The sequence below is a fragment of the Delphinus delphis genome, chromosome 1 (assembly GCF_949987515.2).
Source record: "Delphinus delphis chromosome 1, mDelDel1.2, whole genome shotgun sequence".
In the NCBI taxonomy this organism is placed as follows: Eukaryota; Metazoa; Chordata; class Mammalia; order Artiodactyla; family Delphinidae; genus Delphinus; species Delphinus delphis.
This window is the reverse complement of record NC_082683.1, coordinates 55,919,289-55,933,986: the sequence shown is the minus strand read 5'-3', so window position 1 is coordinate 55,933,986 and position 14,698 is coordinate 55,919,289. Positions and strand designations below refer to the sequence as shown.

Here is a 14,698-nt window from a genome sequence, read left to right as displayed (position 1 = left end):
TAAGTCAAATCCCTACAAAACAAAATCCTGAAGAATAAATGGTGATAGCCACTGTCTCGTTTGGATACATGAAAATTTCAAGTAAGCAGGAAGAGAAATAAGCTTTAAATAAGAAAACTTGTTAGGAAATGTAAAATCAATGATGCACCAGTAAACAAAGCAGGCAAAACTGTAAATACTGTTCTGTCGTATCATTTTAAGTTATTTAGTGCCAGTACCCTGTGGTTGAGGACAAGGGGAATCCGTATTTTTCTAAAATATCATTTTTAATGCCTATACACTATTCCATACTACTCTTTCAGTCTCCTATTGTTGGAAACATAGTTTGTCTCTATGTTTTATTAGAAACAATAAAAATAAATGAATGTTTACATAGGACGGAATTATTTCTGCCATAGTGTATTACAAAGACAGGGTATTTCAGTTGTACAATTTAAGGTAAGCTATTTTCTGCTGATATAATATGAATATCTGTTTTCATACATATTTGGATTACCCTCAAAACAAGTCCAAAAAAGCCTTGACTAGTTTTTATTATTTTTCTCTTTTCAGTAATAGCATGCTAAACTCCAATGCCTTTATATTTATAATCCATATAAGATATTGGCATCTTGTATGTCTACAGTCAAGCATAAACAGGAAAAAATTTATTTCTTTATTGTAAAATAAGGAAACAATAATGATTTTCTTCTCATGACCAAGTATCAATACCTTTACAGGATCTACATTAATAAATTTTATTAAAAAAGGAAATTCTATTGATAAATATTAGTGAATTACTCAAAAGAACATAAATCATGGATCAAAACATTTTAGATAAGTTATTTTAAAATGTGTTATCATAGCTCCAGAAAATAGCTTTTTTTTTTAATTCTTGGAGAAGATTACCTATCTTTCTTTAAGGACAAAATATTTTCTTTAACCTGGTATAAGAGCTGCACAGGAAGTGTAGAAATTATCTAATATCTGTTTCTCCTCTTCTTTCACAGCAACAAGAATGCAGTTAATAAAGGTACTACAAGAATTCAGCAATTCTAAAGTTGTTTTTAGTATGTAAATTGCAATATTCTTGTACTTTATAAGTTCTGGGAAGGTCCTGAGTTTTCCTCTAAAAGCCCAAGATCTCCCAACAGCTATAGAGAAAGAACCTATCCAATTCATTTTAAAAGAATCCATAAGATGCAACTTCCCTGGCAGTCCAGTGGTTAAGACTCCACATTTCCAATGCTGGGGGCGCGGGTTCCATCCCTGGTTGGGGAACTAAGGTCCCACATGGCGGGTAACCAAAAACACAAACTGATTTTTTTTAAAAAAGACATAAGACCTACAAAATTAGAAAATAAAGGGATTCATACCCCATTTAAAAATAAATAAAAGAATCCATAATAATTCCTTGACTAGGAATAGTCAATGCTTCATTAACTGTGAACTTGGTAGGTTCACTTTTAATATATTAATGAATAAAAAGTAGTAGTTACAAAGGTACTGAGAATTAGCATTCTGTCTGCAGTAATACATCAAGTAACCTCTGTTTTTTTTAAAAAAAACAAACCCAAACTGTTTGAAAATGATAAGGTGGGTGTGCTAATTCATTCTAAACAAATTAACACCTCAATCTTACAGAATGTTTCTGTTTGGTGGATGCCGTTACAGTACAATGGAGGTGAATCTAATTAGTGAACAATGGAGTGAACAATGGAGGTGAACAATGAGTGAACAATGGAGGTGAATTAGTGAACAATGGAGGTGAATCTAATAATATTAGGTAACTAGACTTAAAGGACAAGGATTCAAATTCCTTTACACAAGAACAGGAAGTCCCCGAGTTTGGAGACATACTTTGCTGTTGCACACCTTTCAGGGAATAAACCTCAAGTGTGGTCAGCACTGTGAAGTGCAGACATTGCAGCCAACGTAACTCAGCAAACCTAAACCTAAAAAACCTAAGCAGCACTAAAACCTCATTTACCAGGAATCATGAAGGAAATGAGGTGTTCCACTAAAATGCTCTATGTAATTAAGCTTACTGCTTACTAGCTTTAAGAATCAATTTTATTTTTTATTTATTTATTTTTTTGCGGTACGCGGGCCTCTCACTGTTGTGGCCTCTCCCGCTGCGGAGCACAGGCTCCGGACGCACAGGCCCTGCGGCCATGGCTCACGGGCCCAGCAGCTCCGTGGCATGTGGGATCCTCCCGGACCGGGGCACGAACCCGTGTCCCCTGCATCGGCAGGCGGACTCTCAACCACTGCGCCACCAGGGAAGCCCTAAGAATCAATTTTTAGTGCCACCAGAAATCTTGCATAATTATACATTTATGCACTTAACTGTTTTACTAGTGGTTACAAACATGAACTTTGGAATTAGGCTACTTTCTAACTGCATTAACTTTTACAAGTTATTTAACCCTATCTAACTCTCAATTTCTTTGTCTATGAAACAGGAATAACAGTACCTATCTCACAGGGTTGTTGAAAGGATAAAATGATAGTACGTGCAAAGCACTTAGAACAGTGCCTAAACACAGGAGGCACCCTATAATTGTCAATACTATTATTATTAATCAATAAGGAATTATCAATCTACTTCTACCTTTTATTTGTGATTCAATACGCATTACATCATTACAGTAGACAATACTGTGATAGAGAAATGTGCTTGGGAGATACTAAAATGTATAAGATTTTCTCCCCACTCTTGGTGTCCTAGTCTACTTTCTATTTGGCAAGTTTCTGTCTTTCCCTTAATAATCGCATGGTACCACTTAGTGGCATAGGAGCTATCCAAGTTTGTTAAATTAGTAAGCTTAACTTTACGCTCACTGCTAAATCAACAAATTCTGCCGTTTGGAGCAGCCATTTGCTCACTGTCTGGATTTACTTCTCACTTATTTTCCGGTTTTTCTGTTTGGGATGTCTACAGTCACTAGAGGGACACACCTGTGTTGAATAAGTAAAAGGCTAGCTGTTAATGGTAATATTGTTGGATATTGCACAAGTTAAACGTGTTGAATATCTGCTGAGTGTTTTACATGGTACTTGCTATCTCCATATATCCATAATCAACCTGAGTGAGTTTGAGTGGGAATAATTTTTGCACATTTGACACATCAGACAACTAGTCAAAGGACCATGAACTGCCTTCCTATAGTCACAACCTGGTTTGTGCCAGGGCTAGCACCATTAGACTCCTGGACCTCTATGTAAAATATTGCACCTCAACTCCACGAGGGAGCTGTGAATAAATTGCAGTTTTTCTGATGTTAAAGATACCTTTAAAAATATGAAAACTGGGACTTTCTTAGTGGCGCAGTGGTGAGAGTCTGCCTGCCGATGCAGGGGACACGGGTTCGTGCCCCGGTCCGGGAAGATCCCACATGCCGCGGAGCGGCTGGGCCCGTGAGCCATGGCCGCTGAGCCTGTGCGTCCGGAGCCTGTGCTCCGCAACGGGAGAGGCCACAACAGTGACAGGCCCGCGTACCACAAAAAAAAAAAAAAGAGAAGAAAATTGAAAGTAAAAACTCTGAAAAGCAAGCATCTGGAGTGAAAAGAATTGCTTAATTATATATGTAATACTCAAATAAAATTTTAATACTTAAAAATCTCTGCCAAATAAATATACCTGATTTTCAAGTGTAAATTCAGGAGCTGTCAATACAAGTAGTGTTCTGAATTTGTAAATTTGGAACTATTATATTAACTCTATCTTTTGGGTAAGAAAGAGTAATTCAGCAAGATACTGCTATGGGTGCACATAAATGTGGGAGCTCTCACACAAGTTTTCATTAACAGGTTAAAAATTTAAATTGTTCAAAATTTAAATTAAAAGTTAATATGGTGTTCCTCCTTTAGGTTTACTGCCACAAAATTTAAGATGCATATAATATGCCAAAGGCAAATTCAAGAACCATATTCCCCTGTCAGTAGAAGTGACTCTTATAAAACCTACCTTGTGTGGTAAAGGTAAGGGGGGTGCTCCAGTCACTCCAGATTCCTGGGCCATCCAGTCTCTTGCTCCTCACCTGAACCTCATATGAAGACCCAGGAAGCACACTGTCTACTAGCAGAGATGTAGCTGAGACAATCTCATCAGCCTGTTAAATATTATTTGAAAACATCAGAGCATCAGGTCGGTGTGAAACCTTCACCAAAATTGATCACAAGCAGGTCTCAACTAATCTCACAGAATTAAAATCTTACAGAGTAGTTAGCTGGCCACAGTGGAATTTAAAAGAGATCAATAACCCAATAACAAATGTTTGACTGACAATAGTCAATAAAATTTTAAATAGCCTGTAAGTCCAAGGAAAAAAATCACAATGATAATCAGCATTTAACTGAATGATAACGAATGCTGACCTCTCAGAATTTGAGAGATACAGCTAAAGTCAGTGGGAAGCTTCAAGCCTCTGCTGACATCTGTAACACACATGGTAGAAGATGACGCACAGGGGTGAACAGAGAACTATAAGCATTCCTAGAGCAAAGTGTCCCAGAAGGAGGGCATGAATAATTTTAAGGACCCAAGGCTGATGATCAGCTATAGTGAATCAAAATATTGAAGAGACCTAACTGCATGAAACAACCAATGATGTACTCCAGAGATATTGAACTCCCTGGCTCATTAAGACTGTGGAGCACCGCAGACTAAAAATGGCGAAAAGCATCAGAAATGCATTAAACAATTTCAGATCACCTGTAGTTAAAATCCTATTATCTCCATTTTACAGATGAGAAAGCTAAAGCCCAGAGAAGCCTCAACTGCTTTTTCCATACATGACACTGGATTCTCATTCTGTTCTTTATGAATATAAAGTCTTAAAAAATTAGCCCAGATCTAAAAAGACAGGTCTTTACCTCTAAATTAGATAACAATTAGTTTCACAAATTATAGTGCCGAAGTCTTTGCATGGCCCACAAGGCTCTTTATGACCTCCTCCTCCGCTCCCCCTCTTTGACCATCCACTAATACTATTGCCCTCACTCACCACCCTGGCCTCCAGCTTCTCATCCAGCTTAGGGCCTCTGAATTGCTATTTTCCCTATTTAGACTCCAATTCTCCCAGATATCTACATCACCACTTCCTTCAAATCCCTGTTCAAATATCACCTTCTCAAGGAGAGCTTCCCCTACCTCCATTTAATATTTCAACCCACCCTCTCCCGCTAGCATTCCCAAGCTCCCCTCATCCTGTTCTACTACACAATGGATCCTGAGTTCTTGGCACGTAGTAGGCGCTCAATACTTACTGAAAGAACGAAAAAAGGATTTGACACACTATACATGTTTGTACTGCATGTAAACAAATATATTGAGCAATAAGAAAAAATAAGGATGACATATAAAATCAGAAACCAGAGAAGGTCTTTAGGTGAAAATATTATAGTTATGAATTCAGTAATTCTGTATCTGGACTTCTTGTAGCCATTAGTTGTGCGTGTGTGTGTGTGTGTGTGTGTGTGTGGTGTGTGTGTGTGGTGTTAATGAGAGGGAGAGGGAGAAGGAGAGTGAGAGGAAGGGTGTGAAGAAGAGAAAGAGAGAGAGAGACAGAGAATTAATCTAATATACATAAACTTTTGGAAAAGAAACTTTTCCTCGCAGTAAATTCTGGGAGGAATTTGTCATGCTCCTCAAAATATAACATGGATCTACATGTAAGACATATTGAGTAACATCAAACAATTTTTCTAAAATCATTTTATGGAAGATGCAGAAATGCTGTATATATGCTCATTTCTTACGCTGCTCCTGAATGAAAGCCAATGGTATGACATTAAATTATGACTGATTCTGCTCCAGAAGCAGTATGCACATTTGGTATGCAGAGGTGTTCTGTATGGGATTTGAAGGGGATCTCATCTTTCCTTAATTGCTTCTCAACTTTTCATTTTATTTACTAAAATATACTTACTTTTCTCATATTTTTTGTAGAATTCTCTGAATATTTCACTTGATATTGAAGTTGAAATGGTACCAAGGTTGGGCTGGACCAAGAAATCTTTAAATTACCAGTATCTGTGATTTTCATACACAAACCTAATGGTGGATCAGGCTTCACTTAAGAAAAAAAAAAGAACACTTTTAAGTCATGTCATTTTCATGATAATCATAAAGTGAAGTCAAAATGAGTTTTTAGCATATCCTATTCTTTCAACTAAAGTGTCTTTATTCAAAGGCTACTTACAGAACCAAAATATTGGTTCTACTCCTGTACCTTACTATAGCAATCCATGTATCTTCATTTCCTTTTCCCTACATGGTAAAAACTATAAATCAGTAAATGATGTTATTTGATAAATGTGAATTCCTGCTGCAAAAAAGCCTGCCTTACTTTATTTAACCTAGCTTTTGCTATGCTTATTTGAATCCTCCCCTGACAAAACCCACTGTTTTAGCAAATGACAAGTGGAAAAGTATATTACAGAGCACTATTTGGAAAATGCATATAAATTTTGCATGCAAAAATCAATGCACATATTCATGCAAATTCATGTAAATATGCATGCAAATTCAGTATATTTATTACTTTTAAAATACAACAAATCCAGATATACCCATTCAAATAGCCCAAACCATGCACAGTTTACACGCAGTAAACACAGCATTAGCAGGCCCTGGCTTGTCACCAGAAATGGGGATGGAGTTTCTTATCCTAATGGGGTATTTAACTCAGTTTATAATTTCTGAGTTCATGTGTATATGTGTTTTTATGTACACCTATGCATTTGTGTATATTAATACATGGAGATTTGTGTGTGTGTGGCTTTAAACATAGAATATAACCTTTAAATCATTTGTAGAAACAAAGCAAACATCTTACAATAAAGGATTGATTGAATAAATAATGATTCATCCCTTTAAGGGAAATCTATACAGCCTTTAAAAATCATATTAGAGAATAATATTGAAAATGTTTAATACTGTTAGTTTTAAAAGTTTATTAAACAACATCTATAGTTGGATTCCTGATTTATTAAAATTTACACATTAAAGGATATTTGTAAAATAGAAATAAATGCCAAAATAGTAGATAATAAATGAATAAAATAATTTTTCTTCTTTGTGCATCTCTATGCTTTCAAGATTTTTGTGATTAACAGGAATTATTCATGAACACAGAAATCACCATTACATTGGAATATTTACTGACTTTTATTTTCAAGAAAAAAAATGCCACATTCTTTACACATTCCATATTTTCATGAATTTAGTCATAGTTTTTTTTCTTTCCTTGAGTCAAAATTAATGAAGTTTTTACTTTCTGTGACATATTACAAATTTTAGTTACTTTAAAGCAGGTATATCTAAACCGTAAAGTCCAGAAACAACAGGTGAAATTCACTGAGTTCTCGTGACCAATAAGACAGAAAACAAAGACACCAAACAGACATGAAATCACAAAATTATAAACTATTTTACACTTCCTATTTGCATACATATATGTCTTCATATTAGAAATCTAAAAATAAATCTTTCCCTGGACCCCCTATGTACTCAGTCCCAGACCTCATCTACCTGCTTCTTTCAGAGGAAAATTCCTCCAAAGAGCTGGCATACTCACTTTCTCCACTTTGCATCCCATTTTCCTGAGCAACCTATTCTGATCAGGTCTTTCTTCTCACTAGTCCACTGAAACTACTCTTACCAAGGTCACTACACTTTGCCAAATCCAATGTCAACTGTCTGATTCATTTTACTCCATCTCTCAGCAGTATTCCTACTGCTTGTTCCGTGAGTAGCTGAAATACTTTTTTCACTTGGCTTCCAGGCCACCACCCTCCTTTACTCCTCTTTTCTCTCTGATCATCCCTCAGTCTTTCTCTCACTGAACTCTAAATATGTGATCTCATACAATCCCATAAACATCTGTATGCTACAGACTCCCAAATATATATCTCCCCTGAACTCCAGGCTCATATATCCAACTACATACTCAACATCTCTTCGGTTTCTAATAAGCATCTCAACCATAATATGTCACACACCTAATCCTCTCTAATATCCCCATCTCAGCATCTGGTACCACTATTCTGGTACCACCCAGGTCCAAGCCTAACTATTATCCTTGATTCCTCTCTGTCCTTCACACTCCATACCCAATCCACTAGAACGTTCAGTCAGCACCATCTCCTAAATAGATCCCAAGCCTGATCATTTCTTTACTTCTCCACTGCAACAACCCTAAGCCAATGGGACAATTCCAACAGCTTCCTATCTGATTCCTCTGCTTCTACTCTTGCAACTATCTTTCCTTCCTTCCTCATCAATTTCCTTCTTCACATGCAGCATAAATTTTAAACATATGCATGCTTACACACGCACACATGCACACACACACTCACACACACCCTTGATCATATCACTCTCCTGGTTCAAATGCCTCCACTGCAATTAGAATAAAATCCAAAAGTTGTAACCCTGGTTTATGGTATGACCTGGACCCAGATGACTCTCTAACCACATCTCTAAATATTCTCCTACTTCATTCATTCCATGCAAAAGAGTCTTGTATTTGGTTCTTCCAACTTCCAAGCTCATTCCATCCCAGGAATTTTATGAGTGCTATTCTTCCTGCTTGGAGCACCTTTTGTTTTCGCATGGCTATCTCTTTTCTTTCAGCTTAAATGCTATCTTCTAAAAGAGGACATCTATAACTGAGATAATAGCCCCTACACCTGACATTCTCCATCACACAACTTCTCTTATTTCTTTCATAGCACTTTAAAAAATATTATCACTTATATCCCAATACAAGGAAAGATATTTTCCCCAAAATTATCGAAATAAGACAAAATCATTTTTAAGGTTCTTATAAAGTCTATCGCAGCAACTTCTCTTAACTACTTTACTTTTAAAAACAATTTAATTCAATGCTGGCTCTAAATATTTCTAAAAATCACCTGATAGAACTGGTTTTAAAAAGAGAAAATGATGATACTTTATAGATTTTGTATTTTTCCCTGTGGTATAACGTCATGACTGAATTCCTTGGATATAATTGTAATTACATTGTGGAGATCACAAATATATCCCTAGAGGACAAGTTATTTTAAAGTCCTAATGTTAAATATGATGTCATATGCAGATTCAAAAAGTGCTATTTCCTCAGTAACTTAGAAGTGAAGGTAAAGCTGTGTGGGAAAGTGTGTCAGATACTTGGAAAAGTGGCTCTAGTGATGTCAAAATCAATGATGCAGAGATGCATATAAAGAGTTTGTATACAGGTCTATAATATTACAATAACAAGAATTTAAGGGCTTCCCTGGTGGCGCAGTGGTTGAGAGTCCGCCTGCCGATGCAGGGGACACGGGTTCGTGCCCTGGTCCGGGAGGATCCCATGTGCCGCGGAGCGGCTGGGCCCGTGAGCCATGGCCGCTGAGCCAGCGTGTCTGGAGCCTGTGCTCCGCAACGGGAGAGGCCACAACAGTGAGAGGCCCGTGTAACGCAAAAAAAAAAAAGAGTTTGTATACAATCGTTTCAGGAAATGTAAATGTAAAATAGTAACACCATTAAATTATGTATCATATGTAATATATAATTTAACATACACATACAAAACTGAGTTAATAAATTAAATAGTTTGTTAACATTTGTCTATATTATTCACACTGAATAACTGAATACACTGAATATATGTAATTATACATTCCAGTTGACCAAATAAATTTAGAGAATCTTTGCACTGAAAATATGGGCCTTTGCCTATTATTTGAGTTTTTCTTAAGGTCAGATTTGTACAGCAAATTATTTATGTTTTTACTGTTTCTCTCTGCCGTCTGCCCCTGTTCTGTGAGGCATTCACCATTGTTTCCCCAGCTCCTAGGTCAGTGGCTGACACACATGAGCCTCTAAGAAATGCTTACTGAAGGCATAAATTCAGATAATAACAAGCTTTCAATTATTTTCAGAAATAGTTATCCAAGATGTGAAAAAGTAATAACCAAGCAATAAATATCCATTAGATGGATCCAGGATTTAAAGAAATCAAACTGTTTTCAAAAAGAATTTAAGTTACAATTGCAGAGATATCTATACTGCTGTTAAATCATTCCAGAAGCTGCTTTTAATACTCCCTAGAACTACACTTACCATCTTTAGAGTGTTGGTCAAAGCAAGATAAGCTAGTGAAAAATTTTGTAAGCAATCTTCAACCTGTTTGTATGACTGATGTTGATATCTATTATCTTTTTTATGCACAACTTACCAACATTAATGGGCTGAACTGACATTGGAGGTGAGTGAAAAATTACTCCACCAGATGTGATTTTCAAATACATAAGAAGGGTGTAATTGATTTTGACTGTTGGCACAGGCACATGACATTCACAACATTCATGAACACTGCAGTTGCACTGAACAATCTGAAAACTGCTTTTCTGAGGGAGCAGAGGTGACTCTTCTAATACTTCAAGCCTATATGGAAAAAGAAGAGCTAAATATTAACACAGATGTGAAAGCACTGGATATATTTAAAATGTAGGACACAATATCCAAATTGAGGGCAGCTATTCTGCACACTCAGCTTAAAGAGCATCTGGGGAAAAAAGATACATTATAACAAGGATACAAAGACAAGGGTTAAAGCAGGTTAGCTATCAGAAATAATATAAACAATGGGCTTCCCTGGCGGCGCAGTGGTTGAGAGTCCGCCTGCCGATGCAGGGGACACGGGTTTGTGCCCCGGTCTGGGAGGATCCCACATCCCGCAGAGCGGCTGGGCCCGTGAGCCATGGCCTCTGGGCCTGCGCGTCCGGAGCCTGTGCTCCGCAGCGGGAGAGGCCACAACAGTTGAGAGGCCCACGTACCGCAAAAAAAAAAAAAAAGAAAAAAAAAGAAAAAATAATATAAACAAGAAGACAGTGAAGTACTGAAAGGAAAGAAAAATTGTGATCCTAAACCCTATATGCAGTAAAAATATCTTTCAAAATAAACATGCAATAAAGGCTTTTTCAGACACGCCAAAATGGAAATAACTCATTATCATCAGACCTGCATTATAAAAAATGCTAAAGGAAGTCCTTCAGGCAAAAAGAAAATGATAGTAGATAGAAGTCTGGTTCCACACAAAGAAATGAAATTTAACTAAAAGGGTAGATCTTTATTGACTGATTAAAGCAAAAATAATAACCGTGTAGTGTTGGGTTTATAACATAGGTAGAAGTAAACTGTATGACATTAGTACCAAACTTGGGGAAGGGGGAGATCTGTAAGTACACAGTTGTAATGTTCTTCTACTATACACAAAGTGGTGTCATAGCAGCTAGAGGTATAATATCAGTTCGACTATAATAAGTCAAAGACCTATATTCTAAATCCTAAAGCCACCACTAAAGTCATAAAACAAGAAGTTACAGCTAATAAGCTACGATAATCAGCCATTGGAGTATGAGTGTAAAGATAGGAAAATAGATTAATGGAACAGAAGAGGCACCAGCACCTATATGTACAATCAATTTTCTACAAAGGTACAAGCAGTTCTGTGGAGAAAAAGTAATCTTTTCAATAAATTGTGCTGGAACAGTGGGATATCTACATGCTCCCCACCCCAAAAAGCAACTTTAATCCATACCCCCCATCAGACCTAAAAATTAATTCAAAATGGATCATCAATCCAAATGTCAAGTCTAAAGCTATGAATCTTTTAGAAGAAAATAAGGGAAAAAATTTTTGTGGCCTTGGTTTGGATAAGAATTTCTTAGATGAAACACAAAAGCATGATCCATAAAAGAACAAATTGATATTGTTACAAAGTAGAAACTAACACACCACTGTAAAGCAATTATACTCCAATAAAGATGTTAAAAAAGAAAAAGAACAAATTGATAATTGGACTTCTATCAAGATTGAAAACTTCTGTTCTTCAAAAGACACTGTGAAAGATAAAAAATAACAAAAGACAAGTCACAGACTGAGAGAATACATTTGCCAGTCATCTCTCTAATAAAGGACTTGAATCCAGAAGATATAAAGAACTTTCATAACTCAATAATAATATTAAAAAATCCAATTAAAAATAGGCCAAAATGTCAATAGTCACTTCTCCACAGAATACATAGAATGAAAAGAAACATGTGAAAAGAAGCCCCAAATCACTAGTTATTCAGGAAATGCAAATTAAAACCCCAATACTACTATCCACATATTAGAATGGTCAAAATTGAAAAGATTCATCATATCACATATTGAAGAGGTATGCAGGAACTGGAACTCTAATACACTGCTGGTAGGAATGTAAAATGATACAACTTTGGAAAACAGTTTTGCAATTTCTTAAGTTGTTAAACATACACCTACTATATAATTTACATATTCCATTCCCAGGTATTCATCCAGGAGAAGTAAAAGCATATATCCTTACAGAGATATGTACACAAACAAGTACAGAGAATTGTAGCAGCTTTCTTTGTAAGAGCCAAAACCTGTAAACAACTCATTTATCAATCAATAGGTGAGTAGACAAACAAACTGTGGTATATTCATATAATGGAATGCTACTCAGCACTGAAAAGGAATGGACTGCCAGTAGATTCACACAGCATTAATGAATCTCAAAATAATCATGCCATGTGAAAGCAAGACAAAAGTTCTGTAGGAATGCATTTATATAAAATTCTAGAAAATGCAAAGAAACCTTTGGTTACAGAAAGGGTCAGATCAGTCATTGTCTGGGGACAGTGGAGGATGGGAGGTGGGGCTGGTGGTAGGGTACCACAGGTAGGAGTAGAGGGTGGGATTACAAAGGGGCAAGAAGAAATTTTGTGATTGACAATAGATTCGTTTTCTTTATTATGGTGAAGACTTTATGAGTGGTTTCATATATCAAAACTTATAAGTCTACACTAAATATGTACAGTTTATTTTATATTCTTATATGGCAAAAAAGCTGTTTACAAAAAAAAGGAAATCTAGGGAAAAGTTTTTAAGCAATACTTTGCCTATCACTGTAAACCTACAAATGAATGGGTTAACTTTAAAAAATAACTGTAATTATCTTATAGGGTTACCCAACTCAAGGCATAGAGAATAACAGCCTGCAACCAAGACACAGACAGTTGTTATTTCTGATTTTTTCATGTTTGTTTTTTTAATCTGCCTCATCCCATGGAGAGTCTAAGCCTTGGTATAAACGAGAAGTCTTTAGGGTGGAAGTTCATGGCAGGGGCGGGGAGTATCCATGCCTCATATTCCCTGTCTTGCTTGAGCTACCCCCATTCTGTCCATAAACACCTGCTGCCTCGTATCCAAGCCACTGCACGCTTTTTAAAGAACCTGGGGACAGGGAGAGAGTATTAATATTTAGGCATGATCACTGCCTTCAGAAAAGACCTCAGTCCTTTTGGAGGAAAAAGCTGTAAGAGATAAATATACTAACTAAAAATTCAACGTGGAGAAAGTGTTGCTTTAGAAACTGTGCTAACTAGCCTATACATGAGGATTCAGATATAAACACATGAGAGAAACGGACCCTAACCTTTCCAAACACACCCCACGAATTATTAAGTGTTTTGAATTATGATAGATGTTTTCAAGTTTCCTGAGCTAGACTTTAGTATTCCTTTAGTCCTAAAGAAAAAACATCAATCAGGAAACAACATTTACAAGACATTTTAATGTGCAAAGCAATATCCTGGGCACTGTGGAAGGGATACTGTTATTGTAAGAAGCACACTAAATTAACATTGAGACCTAAATCAGGTTTTTCTGTTTGCTTATGAACCATAAGACCATAGACAAGTAAGTTCATCTTTGTGAGCCTTGGTCTCCTTAAACAGTAAAACAGAGAAAATGCCTGAACCATCTGTCTTTATTAAGTTTTTGTGAATATAAAAGACAATTACATAAAAGTTTTTTTTTTTTTTTGCAGTACGCGGGCCTCTCACTGTTGTGGCCTCTCCCTTTGCGGAGCACAGGCTCCGGACGCGCAGGCTCAGCGGCCATGGCCCACGGGCCCAGCCTCTCGGCGGCACGTGGGATCCTCCCAGACCCGGGCATGAACCTGCTTCCCCCGCATCGGCAGGTGGACTCTAAACCACTGCACCACCAGGGAAGCCCCATAAAAGTATTTTTAAAAACTTTAAAGGGCTATACACCCATGAAATTCCATTTTGAATTGGAGGTGGAATGACTTAGCACTTTCAACTTTATCTAAATCTTTAAACAAATCCAATGAAATGTTATTTTTAAAAATATCACACCATGGCTTTTATGTGTTTTTCAAATATTAAAATAAAAGCTTTTATCAGAAGAGTATGGAACAAATTAAATGAATTGTGGTTATTTATGTCAGAAATATGCTTGCAGCTTGTATTATGCTTTGACTGAAGAACTCCCAAATTTTAAGCCACAAATAGAACTGAACAGAAAACAAGACACATACACTTCAGTAATATTTTTTAAAGGATAGGAAATTCTGGTGATATTTTTCTTTTTTAAAACAAAAAGAAAAGTTAGAATCACACTGTCTTACTTTACACGGTCTCACCAATGCCATCTTTTTCTAAATACAGTGGACATTTGTAGAATACGGCTGATTACCAATGAAATTAACTCTGTGGTTTCTCTACCACTTCACTGTTGTGTTCTATTTAATCAATCTATTTTCATTTTCTTTACAATTTAAATATATGCAAATATATATATTCATAATAATGACTATATACAATGATTATATATTATATAGTATGTATATATACAACA

The 14,698-nt window shown here is 36.3% G+C and overlaps 1 protein-coding gene across 9 annotated transcripts in view; it reads right to left on the bottom strand.

Annotated features, from left to right (window-relative positions):
* The window catches only part of LEPR (leptin receptor), a 100,542-nt gene that overhangs the window by 42,422 nt on the left and 43,422 nt on the right, over window positions 1–14,698 (bottom strand). For 8 of the 9 annotated variants that reach the window (XM_060023335.1, XM_060023367.1, XM_060023353.1 and 5 more), the window contains 3 exons: window positions 10,206–10,414; window positions 5,913–6,058; window positions 3,950–4,094 (listed from right to left, as the gene is read on the bottom strand). In XM_060023335.1, coding sequence (XP_059879318.1) covers window positions 3,950–4,094; window positions 5,913–6,058; window positions 10,206–10,414 — 500 coding nt within the window. Of the gene's footprint in view, window positions 1–3,949; window positions 4,095–5,912; window positions 6,059–10,205; window positions 10,415–14,698 lie in introns of those variants that run through there. The other variant, XM_060023393.1, reaches the window with a different exon arrangement.